Below are 14,895 nucleotides of genomic sequence, written 5' to 3'. Positions count from 1 at the left end.
ATTTACAAGAAAAGGAAATCCAGATATGCAGGGTTGAAAGAGCCAGAACACGTTCAGACCATGTCCCCAGGCTGGGGGACCTGGACACTGCAGGGGCTGCTGCATGCCTTCCTTGGGTGAAAATCTAAAGTGGTGAGGTATTCACAAGGCTGCATATCTGAAAAAATTTAATTCTCCTTCCCATCGTCTTCATTGTTTCATTTCTTTGTCTCTTCATTTAGAACAGAAAAGTGATAATGAAGTGATAGGAAGCCTTATAAATGTTTGGGTTTTTTTTTCAATCTATTGTTGGTAGGAATTAATAAATTTCCCTCTGTAGCAAAAACTTATTTTTCAATTTGACAATGAAAATTAAAGCAAGCAAAAGCTAGACACGGCAGATAATGTTAATAAAAATAACAATCTTCATTAACAAAAGCTTGTGACTTAAAATGGTAATTAGAACTCTTTAACTGATTTCTTTGAAATAGCTAATAAGAGAAATCGGCTGATTTTTTCTAGTGATAACTGAATGGAATGTAGAGAGGAAATATAATTAGCAGTGATTTTATTGGAAAGCAGCACTTTTAGGAGTAAAATTTTCACCTTATGGAGACAAAATTCTCACTGACATCTCACTGATGTGTACAATTTCATGATCAAACTCCACAGGATGTGTCTTTTTCAATCTGCATAAAACAGACTGTTCTCCTTTCTTCCTGCTTCTCAAACATGAATCATTCCAACTCTTTACTCACAGGAGAAACCATACTAACTTCTGGAGTATCAAATATGGATGAACGTGTACTGCCTTAGGCTACATCTTTCCGCACTAAAAGAGCTACTCTAAATTTCTTTGTGAAATATATCCTTTTCTTTCAGGAGATTTCTGAGTCCTTCAACAGGTAAATTCTTGCAGGAGGCCTATCCTTCCTAGTCCAAGGATATATTGTCCTCTATAGCCCAAATGTACAAAAGGGATTTGTAAAAGATTGAAAAGCTGAATCTTAATCACGGGGACAGCGACAGCACTCCCAGAAGTAAGTCTCCTTGCAAAGCCTGTGGTTTGCAGGTCATCCTGCTTTGCCGCTGAAGGCAATGGCAAAGTGAAGAGGTGAACTTCGAACCACAGAACAGGGAAATGATCTCAACACTTTTTCACCTGGGACACCTGCTTCCAAACTGTGACTGTCCCATGGGCAAAGTCCTGCAAAGATCCCAGTGGCAATGGAAACGTGTGGCATTCGATACTCAAGACGAGGACGCAGTGGTCCATAGAGCTGACCTTAAAGCAAGGACATGCTTGAGTTGTGCAGTAGGTATGGGCACTGGCAGCTGTAGCATCTTCAGAGAAGACGCCTCTGGGAGGCAATCAGCTCCCACTCTCGGGATCCGAGTGAACGCTGAACAAAGGAGGAACTGATGCCTCACACGCCAATGAGATACTGATGCTCTGATGACTGGTCACATAAGTCTTTGAGAAGCAGCCAGTTGAGTTCCTATTGGCATCTTTAACCTCTAATTTGAGAGAGAAAGGTACCTTCTGGCACACTGCTTCTGAAAAGACTGCTACCTCCTGCTGTAGAGACTTATAAAACTCCCTCTAGAACTGTAAGAAGTTGCAATGAGTAGCTTTGGAGCAGGTACACTCACCACTGCCCCAGGGCACCTGACTGAGGTCTTGTTGACAGAGCTCATCGGAAAAATCCTGGTGTGAGAATAAAAGACCAGCTGACCATCAGCAGGGAGCAGGTATTCTCTAAAAATTACCAACATGCATATGTCATCCTGCAGGCCAAACTGAAATAATCTGCCAGTGGAACATCTGCATCTCTCATAAAAAATAATGTTATTTGATAGACATCATAAAATAAACACATCATATTTCTATGAGGATAGTTTCAAATACCAGAAGCTATTTCAGGCTTTCTGACTGGAAGAGAAAAATCTAGCAACTCTACTCTCTTCTGTCTTTCCAGTGTTTATTCCAGCTAAAGGCTTAGTTGCATAGGCTTGGTAACACTTTTCCAAAAAATCTTAGAAAGCAGAAAGCGAATCTTCCATGGGAATGCTTTCCTCCAGGATCTGCAAGAGGACAGGAACTTTCAGTAGTAGCAGCAAGGTTGTAAATGGAGTTTGGGCACGTGCATAAAGAGGAGAGGGAAACAGAGTGGGGAGTGGTCCTGAATGGGCCTGGAGCTGTTGTGCTCATACCTGAGCAAAAGACTCCTCCAAGCATTACCACACCAGCCAGAAATCACTTAGTGTTATTACATGGCGGGGAAGCAAAGCATCACTTAAGGACAACCTTACCAGGAAATTCAATATTTGTAAATGAACTGATCATAGGACATTCAGGTGGATGGCTTTATAAATCAGCAGAATCCCAAATCCAGGTAGGTTAAATGGTGAAAAGTGCAAATATGTAACATCCCAAACTATAAACATCTATAAGACCAGGCTTCCTGGGAAAACCATCAAAAGGGCATCATACTGTACTTGCTTGTGTATTTTGTTAGTTTAAAGGCTCCTTCTCATTCTGGGGACACTGAGCTATAATCCTGACTTGGAATTGCAATTTGGTACATCTGTCTTTTGCCTTAGCTGTTGGCAGCAGCAGTGGCTTTTTTACAACTAATCATGAGGGGACATGATCACTGCAGGTCCATCCTGACCAATATTTGATCCTCAGGCAGGATTATCTCAGTGTGGTCTCTCTGTGACTCGTCAGCATTGGCAAGAGCAGGCTGCTAATCTCAGGAGAGTTAAATCAGTATTAGAGTATTTTCTAAATATATGACAATAGTCCTGAAGTATCACCAAGAATTGACAGCATATGTACACAAATAATGATGTTCCTGTTGCTATAAAGAAACCAATTTGCAGTTGTGTAAGTTATTTCATTTAATGTTCTTGGATTATTTTCTTAGTCATTAAGCATTTTAAAAAAAATCCTATCAGCAAATTAGCAATTGTATCATTTCATGGCCTCACTGAACTACATTGCCTTGTAGACAAAAAATGCCATAACTCAGAAGTCTCTTTCTCTGCTCACAAGATTAATGAAAAATAAATTCTTCAACAGAGGCAGCAATATACAAGTTCAACTGCATTGAGACCACTACAGCAGCCTCTTGCAGTCCCTCCAAATGCTTCAGGATAGTCTCTGGAGAGGAAGAACAGACTCTGTGGACACCTGTATGTCCAAATCCCACTCGAGGAGCACATTTTCTGCCACAACCACTGAATCTTGCTTTTCTCCTGCATAATAAAACCTTCTAGTTCCACTTAGACCTCGGCTCTCAGTCCTAAGAGCATGCTGTTTCTTTCTGGTAACCACCACAGAAAAAGGTTAAGCCTATTTTTCACTGTTTAGTTTCCTCCCTAAGGGGATTTCCTCTACCAACAGAGGATGAATTAAGTCCTTTGAGTTGGTTCATCTCCCTCAGTCTCTCTGCAGCACTGTGTACTTAGGTAACCAGCACCTGAATGTTCAGAAGCTGGTACAAGCCTCACAAGGCTTTCTCTCCATCAGTATTCTTAGTGGCTATCTAAAAGAATAGATAAAAGCTCACTTGCCAAAATTCACGATACCCTGGGCTGTCAAGGATTTCCTTGGATTCAAAAGCACAATTTGTTAGCTTCCCCCAAAGTGCATTAGTTTCCTGAAATCTCCCACAATGGCAGCCACTGATATGTTGAAATTAATTTAGATTTACAAAGGTGTAAAAGAGAGGACAGTTTGGCCTGAGGAAAGTTTCTTCACATTCCAGAGAAAACATCTGAGGAGAAAAATGCTTATTTCCTAGTTTATGAAGATTTGAAGAATGAATTGAAAATAAATCCAAAAGAAAAACATGCTTACATTTTTAGCCAAATCTTTTTGTATTAAAGATTAAGGAGTATATTTTTTTTATACTAACCTCTTCTTCTTCCCAGTCTATCAAGTCCCAGTCATAAGCAATTACTGCTCGCCTTCTTTTCCAAAACTCCAGAAAAACAGTTGCTGGAGCAAATAGAAAAAAATACAAAATTGTTTTTAAGTCAAGAAAATGTTAACTACTATCACAGAACTGTTGAATGAAGCTGTTACATTATTTTCATTTCTTTGCATAAATGGGTTCCTTTCAACAGCAAATCATGCTGATGATCAAAACTGCTTTCAAAATGCATTGCTTTCTAAGGATTACTTTGCTTGCTTCAAGTATGGTTGAGGCTTTAGAGATTTCATTTAGTGTTAAATGAGAATGTTTAATTTCTAACAAACTAAGGGAGGACTCTCAAAAAATAAAATTGTTCCTGTGAGTCATCATTACTAGATATAGCAGATTTCTGATGAAGCTAAAGGTTACTTAGGGCTACTGCAGACAAAGCAGTAACTTTCCTTCTGTAAAGACCATTTACAATACACAGAAACCAGAACCTAAAGGAAGCACATTCCAGTGCATATGCAAATCTGTAGCATACTACTGAGGAAATGGGAATTTTTGTCTTACACCTTTCTAATCCAGACCATTTCTTTTACACTACATGAGTGTGTATATGTGGTGTGGCATTAACATCTGACAATTCAACATTCTGTGCTGTACAGCCCTTCTTGACAGCATTCAAGACAGTGTAATATGACTGTACATGACTGTGCTTCCATTTTGTGACAGAAAGAACAATCAAGGAAGCACTCAGTCATAAAATAATATGTTCATATTCTGGAGATTAATACTGAGCCTGTTTATGGTTACAGTTCTTTTTTTTAATTTGTTTTGTTAAAAGAATGTAGAAGCTGCCTAAAGCTAACACAAATCAATGGAAAGACCTCCTCTCCCACTGTGAGGTTTGGCTCTTCCCTTTATTCTCACTGAAAAGCATCAGGCTGATAACCACAGAGAACATAAACCTCTTTGCTCATGAGCTAGCACAGTATCAGCTGTAGCGGTGCCACAATAGCCTGGCAATATGTTCCACATCCAGTCCTAGAGGCATCTTAATGGACTATCTGACCTACTGCAGCATATTGATAATGACGTGACATGATACTAAGCACTGGCATCAGTTTGGGGAAAGTGAATTTTTAGCCAGTAAGAATTACTATATTTTAATGTATTAGCCAATGCAGCTAAGATATGCTTAGAAAATGAACACTGTGAGCAGATAAGGTAAGATATCAAAAGCATGTTTAAGGAGGCAGCTATTTGGTTTGAAGGCATTTTCATACCTCACATCATCCTTTTTCTGAAAGCTGGAGTTATGTTAGAACAGGTAACCAGCTGCTTTGATTTAATCTAATAAAGAAAGTCAATTCAATCTCCTGAGCCTAATGTTTCTACGACTTCTTGTAATAACTGCAGTATGATTGGCTGGGATCAGCAAAACTAATAAGTGCTAATGAGGCTCCACTGCTGCTGAACCACCATGTTGTTTATTCTGTGACTTGTCTTCTGGTGGAGCTGCTTCTCTCCTATCAGCTCATATTGAATTATTTTGTATAGGCTAAACAAGTAGCCCTGCACGTTTTGGAGACCTGGGAGAAACAATCCTGATTGATTACTACCAGTCTGTTTCTATTCCAAAAAGCAGCTGGAAGCAGGACTTGAGTGGGCTTATGGGTCCACAGGCATGAACCTTTCAGAGATGTCTGTGCTGAACCATACTTCTTTTCTTTCTTGTTTTTCACACACCTGGAGTGAGGAATCTATACATATTATATTTAGTATATTTAGCACCTGTCAGAGTAAGTATGTGCAGTTTCCAAAGCTTCTTTAGAAAGCTATTTCAAATCATTAAGTAGCAAATAGGATGATCTACACAGCGCTGTTTTAGCTTTTACTGTGCTACACTTTTCTCCCTCTATCCAGGTCAGTATGCACTTTTCCCTTGCTAGATATTTTAAAATGTGCTATAAATAACCATCTTTGATTGATTCACTGTACTACTGAGGTCTTCTAAAAAGTACTGAATTTTGAAATTCCTTTCCTTCTTTTCTAGTCAAGTAACCACTAATACCCTATAACACACTTCAGCATTTTTTTTCTGACTTTGACAGCTCAACAGGACACAGTTGTACTTATCGTTCTCCTATTTTCCAGTTGGTATGTTTAAACCAGATGCTGAGAATTCTCAAAGAATCCTGCTCATTGGCCTTAAATCCCAGGTCTTTTGCTAGCTTTTTCTATACTATGCTTGCCCGGCTTCAGAGCTCAACCTTGCAGCTCAGTCCTCAACATCCGCTTGTACAAACAGCTGTCTTAACATCATTGCCTCAGATGCTTTTGAAACAAGTTGTGATCTTATCTAGTAATGCAAATGGCCTCTCGCAGCAATAGCTTAATCCTTTCTTTCTCTCAGAAATCCTCTCCCTATTGTATTTCAGAACATCATTTAATACATCCACCCTGACTTCTGGAATATATTCTATACACCAGGAATACTGCTGAAGAACGTCCTTAAATTCTGTCTCCTCAGAGAACAGATCAATGTGAATGTTTCATGCTAGAGGCAAGGTTTGTAGGAAAGTAGTATCTTTTATTAGACTAACAGATATATCTAGAAAAAAGTGTTTTATGTTGGCATTTCTTATTGCTTGAAAAAAGTATTAAATTTTTCATGCCAGGCCTTTTTTCCCCTCCCAACTATGCCTTTAAACAAGTGTTCTAAAGCTATTTCCTTTATCAAAGGAAACACACTTCTAAGTAGACAAGAAGAAATTTCAAAAAGGACTTTTCTTGTGTCCCTTAGTCCCCCAAAGATATGCAGAGACAGAGAAACTACCATCAGGCCACCTTGCCTCTAGCAAAGCATTAGAAATGATAAATAGCTGGACTCTCCTGTTGGACAGTTACGGAACTTTGCTACTGAGCTTCAGGAAATATGTAGACAGTGACATCTTTCCACTAGCTTTCCCCAGTACTTCAACTGGAAAAGCAAAAGCTACAATTCCATCTGGCTTTACAGCAACATGCTGGGAGTCAATTGATTATGAAATTTACCTAGATTTTTTTTCTGAGAATGACTTTTTTCTGCACTTTAAATGTCAACATTTATTTAGAATGGACATCTTTCTCTCATTTTCTTTCTTCGGTAAGAATCCAATTCAGACAGTAAAAAGAGAGGAGGTTTTCCCAGACATAGGACCTACTTTTTCATCAGGCTCAACATATCTCAAGGCATACATAAAGGGCAAAGTGTAGGTGTTTCCCTCTAGCAAACAAAAATGCTATTCCTCCCCTCTTTTTGAAAGCTTTGAACATCTGGAAAATATCATCAAGACTAGAGATTCTCAAAAAGAAAAATACTTTCCCAGCTTCTGAGATGATGACATCTCAGTGAGCATCAACGACAATCTGTTCACCTATTAGTGTTCATAGGGACTTACTGTTTCCTATAAACCACAGAGATTTATAGCTTCAATCCTTTTGAAAGGGTTTTTCCTTTCAACAGAAACTCCAATACTTTTACAAACTACTAGTGAATTCCTTCAGTGTACCGTACTATCTTTTGTCCTTTGCTACATCAGTTTAAAATGAAAGTTGTCTTAAGTCTTATGTCTTTTGGGTATACCTTAGTAAGTATCATATTTTTTTTTCCTATTATATCAATTACTTTTACTTCTTACATAGAACTTTGCTTAAACAAGGCAGAAATAAAATAGGTGAGGTGATGGGTGAACACATTTTTTGAAGAAAAGTGTGTTTCTATTCCAATATCTTCTGGTGCACTTGACAATCCCAACCTTACTTTGGTGGGACCCACTTATCCCACAATGAAGCATTATAAAAGATGGGTCCCTGTGCTTCAGAATCCTACAGCCAGGCTCATTGCTGATCCACAAATCAAGCAGCCCATACTGATATTTGTCATGGTAATTCCTCTCCCTAGCCTGGCCACAGCAGTTTGCTCAACACTTAAAGAAGCATTTTATTTCTATTTAAAAAGTGAGCAACCAACTTTGTCCACCAATTAAAGATGTCTTTAGAGTAAAAGGAGGAAACCACCACACAGATCAACTCTTCGTGGAAAGCCCAACCTGACCACGCCTGGTTTTGAAAACCCCATGCAAATGGCTGAGGCTTCTCCCTCAAGATGGGAGTTCGCTAGTGGATCTAAAGACAGTGAAGAAGGTACTTTAGAAAATAAGACAGTGACTAAGCTCAGGCTAAAGAGGTAACACAATTCTAGCTGCCTTTTTTTGCTTTCATTCTCTTTTTTTAAAAGCACTGCCATCATCATTTTACATGCTAGTGTCTGTCAAACTGGATCATCTAGAAGGCTGAACTTTTCACACCCGATTTGTCATGCACTTGCCAGTTGTTTCATGCTGACAGAAAAAATATTTCCACAATCAAACTGCTATCATTGTTTCCTCTCTTCCCCTATGATTTACTGAAATGATGGTAATGCCTGCAGCTGCCAATAGGCCTACTGCAGACTGCAAATCCATTTAAGAAAGGCAGTAAGCCAACTCATAAATACAGTACCAGAAAATCCCTGGAAAGTGTGGCTTTCCTTGTTCTAATGCTGCTTTAGCCCTAACTGTATGGAACATATCTCCACAATCTCACTGTTGTCTCAGCAAAGTCTTATTTAAGAAACTGAAGTTTGGGTGGAGCCATAGGATCGCCCCATTCCCCCAGCCATTACCCTACACTCACAACCTCCTTCCTGTTGCTGCCCCTACATTCCTTTTGGTGGCAACCTCACAAGCAGAGTGTAAGCCAACTAAAGTGGTGGGGAAAGCTCGCACCCCAGCAGCTATCCTACAGTCTCTTCTCCACTAGCCAAATCATCCAGAAGGCAGCATTTATTATATTTTTTCTTATCTCTCTGTGGGCTTAGGTGCTGGAGATACATGGATGGGCAGTGCATTTCCCAGTCCTGGCAGGCTGGTGGGGAGATACCCCAGGGGGAACTGGGTCTTGGAGTCTCACAGTGGTGCTGAAGGAGGGGGAGGAAAGAGAGGCTAGCCAAAGTGAGGTGCAGCTCCTGTCAACTAGGGACAAGAAAGAGAAAGGACCTACAACATTTTGTAAGCAGGCATGCTCAGCCTGCTCAGCCCTCTCTCAGGCAGCGACCACAAACGAGGACCAGGCATGGTTACCTGAGTGAGGGACTCTCCTACCTAGAGCTGCTTTTCCTACAGCCCTGGTTCTGGACAGTGCTAAGACACAGGTGCAATGCTGTGAGCACGGCTGTTTCCTAAAAGCAGTGTTACTGTTAAGGAGGAACAAAAGCACTGGTGCAAAAAGCTGCACTCCAAAGACATGCTCACCAGCAGTTAGGAACAGTGACATAAATGTTCAACAATGTTAACCCATCAATTTTCTGAGCTGAGATGGAAGTCCCTGCCTCTAAACTGTCTTGGAAATTCTCAACTTCAGTGAGCACATAGAGAAAGAGGTTGGAAAAGCTGAGTAAATATCTAAAAATAATCTTTAAGGCTTATAAATTTTTAGTGGTTCTCAGCTCTGGTGTAGCTCTAAAACAAAGCTGAAATACCAAGGAAAAACATAAAATCTGTATGATCTGTGGATTTTTTCCTTAATGTAATTTGTGGTATTTTAATATTGTCAATATTACATGAAATGGCATGAATAGGCTTGATTGGTATATGACCTAATTTAATTAGTTAACTAAGACAAAAATGTAGTTTTGGAGGAAGGACCTGAGACAGACTCATAGGCTAATCTATGTTGTTCTGATGGCTCTCATGTTGCCTCCTGGATCTCTCTTGTGGCTCAGTAAAGAGATTTGCAGTTTAAAATGGAGATTATAGGAATTACTTGGACACATTTCCAAAGCAGTTGGAGGTGTGTGATTAAGAACAGGAGAACAATGGCTAAGTCAGGATAGCTCAAGCGCCCGGAGCTGTGAGATGGATGCCATTTTTGAGGCACCTCATTGAGCCAGTTTCTAAAGGTGTTAAACTTCTCTGAGAATGGCATGGTAGCAGCTAAGAGCCTGGGCATGCTCAGGGCATGTCTGAAAAACTTTTTATGCTGCCAGAAATTATTGTTTCCTCTTGCCTTCAATTCTGCCTACAAGACCACAGTAGGAAAAACAGTTGAGCCAGAAATAGAACTGCCCTATGGGCAAAATTCAGCCTCCATGGCAACGGTTAGACCACTCTTGGATCAATTTGTCATTCAAATAAATCTTCCATTTATTTCACCAGAGTTTTGCTTTAATTGCAACCAGCTTACATGTATTTAAGCTTTACTGCCTTTCTGCAAGGCAGGGAAAAAATACATTAATTAATTTTAGTACAGACACTAAAAAACTAAGCTGCCCTAAGCTAAGAAAAGCCCTGAATCGTAACAGAAGAAAGGCCTCAGTGCCAACAGATTAAAAAACAGTTACAACCACCCCTCCTCAAATATAACTATCTGCACAGACACTACATACTGCAATCATGTTTTTATTTTAATTAAAATTGTTATCACATAAAAAACCTGATTTCAACCCCGTCCATCTTCCTTGTGCAGAAACAGAAAAGAATCAAGCCTATATTGTTTTTCTGTGTCTGAAAAAAACGTGCTGGAAATTACAAAGGCCTATGTGGCATTACAATCTTTAAGAAAAAGATTGCTCAATTACTTAATATCAAAATGAAAACTTACCCCACACTGCCATGAAAACAGCAAAAAAGACAGTAGCTCCATTGTCAAAAAGGTGGGTTACCTGAGGGATATATTAGTAGCGTGATCAATTTATGATAATAAGGCTTTATTTTCTGTTTTTACCTAATGGAATTAACGTGATCATGAATTCAGCTGGCCTGACAGTCCTGAGGATCCTTCCTTTGAGGTGTGAAATGCACCTGTCAATTGACAGGACTATTTGCCAGCCTGGCCTGTGATTGACCCCTGCTAACACCAGGTGTGAGCATCATTTCGGACCCAACGCATTCATTTTATGGAGCCACGTACAGAGGATGGATCGTAAGATAAAGGTTGATGCCAAGGACACTGTAGCACATGCATCTAGGACACAACCTCTGGGACTACTGAATCTCTAAGTGCAAATTGCATTCAAGTGTTTTACAACCCGACCTAAGTTCTGGTAAAAGACAATGAATGTTAATATTGGCTTAACTTGATCTGTCCTTTCAAGATTTTATCTACCTGAGCTCACTAAAGACAATTGCAAAAGGCAAAATTAATGCTTTTACCAGGAAAATATTTCTGTTTGCATAGTTTAAAAGGTACCTTGGCATAAACACAGCTGTCTGATAACCTCATGAAGGGACAGTATTTATCACATATAGGACACATGATGATATCTGTCGCTTGGCAGACTTCTTTACTGGAAAAATAGAAAAGATAAAAATTAATAGTTTGATGCACAACGATCAGTCTTAAAATGGATTGATAAGTTTCACTAATATTCAGTTACTTATTGAACAATACTGGTTCTGTAACTGAAGCCAAGATGTTCATAACTGCATGTGTATAATTAATATTTGTTGACTGTCTAAGACTTCAGAGTTTACATTCATAACTGCAGAGGACAGTTCTTCAGGACCAGCCTAGCAGTATCTCTCTACCATTTCCAGCTTCTCCTTGAGTCAGAAGTGACCTTTGGTAGGAGGAGGGTGAGGATGATTGCAGATAAAGTTAAGTTTGACTTATTCTTGTGGCTTGTCTTAAGTGTGAAGGAACGTAGAGATGCAGCGCTCAGCAGAAGGTCTAGGGGATTCTTCATCTGAAGAATGCCTCCCTGTGGTGGATATTTGGGAAAGGCCTTGAAGAGAGTGAAAATTCCCCACTCTTCTGCTGGCCTGTTACAACAGTAATGAAGGAGTTCGACTTTTTCCCTACTTCATGTGGAGTTGCCAGCACTATCAGCAACTGGAGTCGGGCAAGAAACATTGCCTCTCATCCCAATTCAGGAGCACAAAACAAGGGAAGCTCAATACCTTATGAGAACCAAGCACAGCCTTTTCCTGAGTATTCATTCAACAGTTCAAAATGAAATAATTAACAATTCATATGAAGATCTCTTAAATTATTCACAATAACCCACAGCTGTAATTTCCCTTATAAAAGTGCCCACATTACCTGACTTGGCAGTGGTTCAAAGTGGTGACTCCATACAAAAAGACAAACAATCCAATGAAGGCAGCTGGGAAGAGCATCCCTGTGTACCAGCCTAACCAGGCAAAGTACAGCCCAATTTTCTCACCAAAGTACCGCCTGTTTTAAAACACAACGCAATTAGAATAAATCCACTTAATCTTGCTTGTTAATAGAAAATAAATACTTCTATCATATCTGAAGAGCAGATTAGAGAGCAGATTCAGAATTGCCTGAAGAAAAAGCCTGCAGCTAGGTTTCTAAATTCACACTGAGGGACTTGCCTCATGAATGAACTTAAAAAATTAATTTAAAAAGTCACTAACCACAGTTTACAGTAAGCTGAGTGGAGACCTCAGAAAGGAAACATTGAGTTCATTTTAAAAAGCTAGTTCTTTGTGTTTGGGAAATTGACGGCTTTCTTTGCCTTTTGTCTGTGTAACTGTACTTCCGAAACAATTGCACTGAAAACAGCTTCATCCCTAAAAGTGGTATTGCAGCAAAAACTATTTGAGCCCAAATTATTTATAAGGATTTAATTAACAAGAAATTATTCTCCAATCCAGTTTATTTTCATTTGGTTATTTCTTTTCCTAGCTCAGTTCCTGGAAAACTAATTTCATGATTCTACGACAGGTGGAAAGTAAAGTGCAAGTGAGGTCCAACAAACATCTCTGTGTATCATCTTGCACTGATTTGAGGAAAGTAGTCTGAATTGATCCTAATTATATTGCTTAAAAACTAACAGCAAAGTGTCCAGGAAGTTTCTATTTGCTACATATTCATTAGCACTTTTCCTCCTCCCAAACACAACCAAACCTTTATTTATGTGTTAAAGAATACATCAAGCACACAAAAAACCTGCTGAACTCATCAGCATAGGAGCAGGCTGCATGCATTATCCTGTGTTTGATGGTTTTGTGCACAGTAGGCTGATGATCAGATTAGGATGCTATACAAATCAATATGCAATTATCATGATTACAATGAAGATTTTAGGAGATTATTTGCAAGATTAGTTTTAAAGAGTGAGGCAAGATGATATTCTTGCACTTCAGAGACTTTGCAGACAACTTAAACTTGCATATCAACTGAATTTGAGAATAGCTGCTGATGAAAACCCACTTTTATGCTAATGATGAAACTTCTGATCTGTCCAGAGACAAAGAATGCAGTGAGCCAGCACTGCTGGCTCCTTTATGCTACCAGAAAACATCTTTGGGCTCTAGGGTTGGAGGCAATGGAGAAGAGAAAGAAACACTTGATCTGGAATGGACAAAATCATCAGTTTTCAAATGGATATAAAAAATTTCCAGGGTGAGCAATATCTGTCTGAGCTGAGCTCATGCTCTGCTGAATGATACTGACCTGCACTGATTATTATTATTTGAGCTTACCAGCACTGTGTGAGAAACCAAATATTGTCATGTTGTTTTTATTCTTCTGTCATTCAACAGAGACTCAAATTTACAGGCTAAAGAGGTGGTACGCTAACGATAACACTCTCAGTTCTGACAAGAGCAGCATGTCTGGTTGTAAAAAGACACACTGGAAACTACTTTTTGAGCCCTGACTTAAGAGCGTTACTGAACCCTTTGGCCTAATTATTTTCCTGACACCTAGGATGTCAAGCTGTGCCTGCTCCACTGAAAAAGCAAGCTCACATTTTGAGTTTACTTCCACTGAATATTTATGGCCTATTTTTCTCCATGTACATAGTTCAAAGCAGTGAAGTAAGCTTAACATTCATCAAGATTTATTTTTTTATTTCATTCCCTACATTCCAGGATGAATGCTTCCTTGTTCCACCCCCCTAGCCGACAAACATTCATGACAAATTTCATCTCCTATCCTGTTGAGCCTTTCCATCTAATGGTGCAAATAATAGCATTCTGCTCATTGAAGGCCTCTTTGAAAGTTTCCAGCCTTGATAACATTTGCATTTTTAACTTTGCTAAGTTACTACCATCCAGTTTATCAGATTGTTAATAAGAACAGAAAACAATGTTTTGTGTCTTTGATAGTTCTCCCACAGAAAATTTCCTCCACAACTAACCTAAAAAGCAGAGACATAAAAAAACCTCAAGCACCTAATAGAATAATTCATCTCTCCTATCCTCATATATGCTGTACCATTAGAATAATAACAAAAAAAATAATTTCACCTTCTTAATTTTATGCTAGAAAATATACTAGCCCTCCAATATCACCTGCCTTAATGGTGAACTGCCTCTCCCCTCACTCCATTCCAATGGTAGAACTATCACTGACTTAACTGGGCCAAGATTTCAATCTCAGTATTTATCAATAATGCACATTTTTGAAAAGTATTAAGCTACAAAGTCTGATTTCAGACCCATGAAATGGGATATTGGAATCCTCTGTGTTTAACGTCCTTCATTATATAATCTTTTGCTTTCAGGATGCCTAGAAGCAAGTCGTGGAGCTAGAATATAGACAGGTTTGGACTCAAGCCAAGAACCTATTTATCTTCATTAATCCTTTTGCAGGTCAGAATGAAATCCTATACAGAACTTTTTACATCACAGAAACAAGTTGTGAGGGAGCAAGAGCCTTCCAACAGGTGTCTTGGACACATGAATCTCATGTTATGTCAGGAGCAATGGGGCTGGGAGGAAGGCTTGACAGGAGACTGAAAGGGAGTTGTCAGCTTGCAATCAAGTCATTTAATGTAAACACCAAGTAAAATGCAAGTTACGCAGGCATTACTTTTGCTTTCAGGTTCATTTAGGTAGCTTTACAATCGCTTTATAAATATAGTTCTCTCACTCCCTTTTTGTCCTGTAAATAGCATGCGTAAGCAGCAGCAGGAACAATTTGTGCACAACCT

The 14,895-nt window shown here is 39.2% G+C and overlaps 1 protein-coding gene across 7 annotated transcripts in view; it reads right to left on the bottom strand.

Annotated features, from left to right (window-relative positions):
• ANO4 (anoctamin 4) overlaps positions 1 to 14,895 on the bottom strand; it is a 197,529-nt gene that overhangs the window by 34,315 nt on the left and 148,319 nt on the right. For all 7 annotated transcript variants that reach the window (XM_087764788.1, XM_087764785.1, XM_087764789.1 and 4 more), the window contains 4 exons: positions 12,030 to 12,164; positions 11,178 to 11,274; positions 10,590 to 10,650; positions 3,903 to 3,985 (listed from right to left, as the gene is read on the bottom strand). In XM_087764788.1, coding sequence (XP_087620914.1) covers positions 3,903 to 3,985; positions 10,590 to 10,650; positions 11,178 to 11,274; positions 12,030 to 12,164 — 376 coding nt within the window. The remainder of the gene's footprint in view (positions 1 to 3,902; positions 3,986 to 10,589; positions 10,651 to 11,177; positions 11,275 to 12,029; positions 12,165 to 14,895) is intronic.

This window comes from Nipponia nippon, unplaced genomic scaffold (assembly GCF_047370975.1).
Source record: "Nipponia nippon isolate SJK-2023a ecotype South Korea unplaced genomic scaffold, ASM4737097v1 scaffold_3, whole genome shotgun sequence".
NCBI lineage: Eukaryota > Metazoa > Chordata > Aves > Pelecaniformes > Threskiornithidae > Nipponia > Nipponia nippon.
The sequence above is the reverse complement of the archived record's forward strand: the minus strand, read 5'-3'. Positions and strand labels throughout refer to the sequence as shown.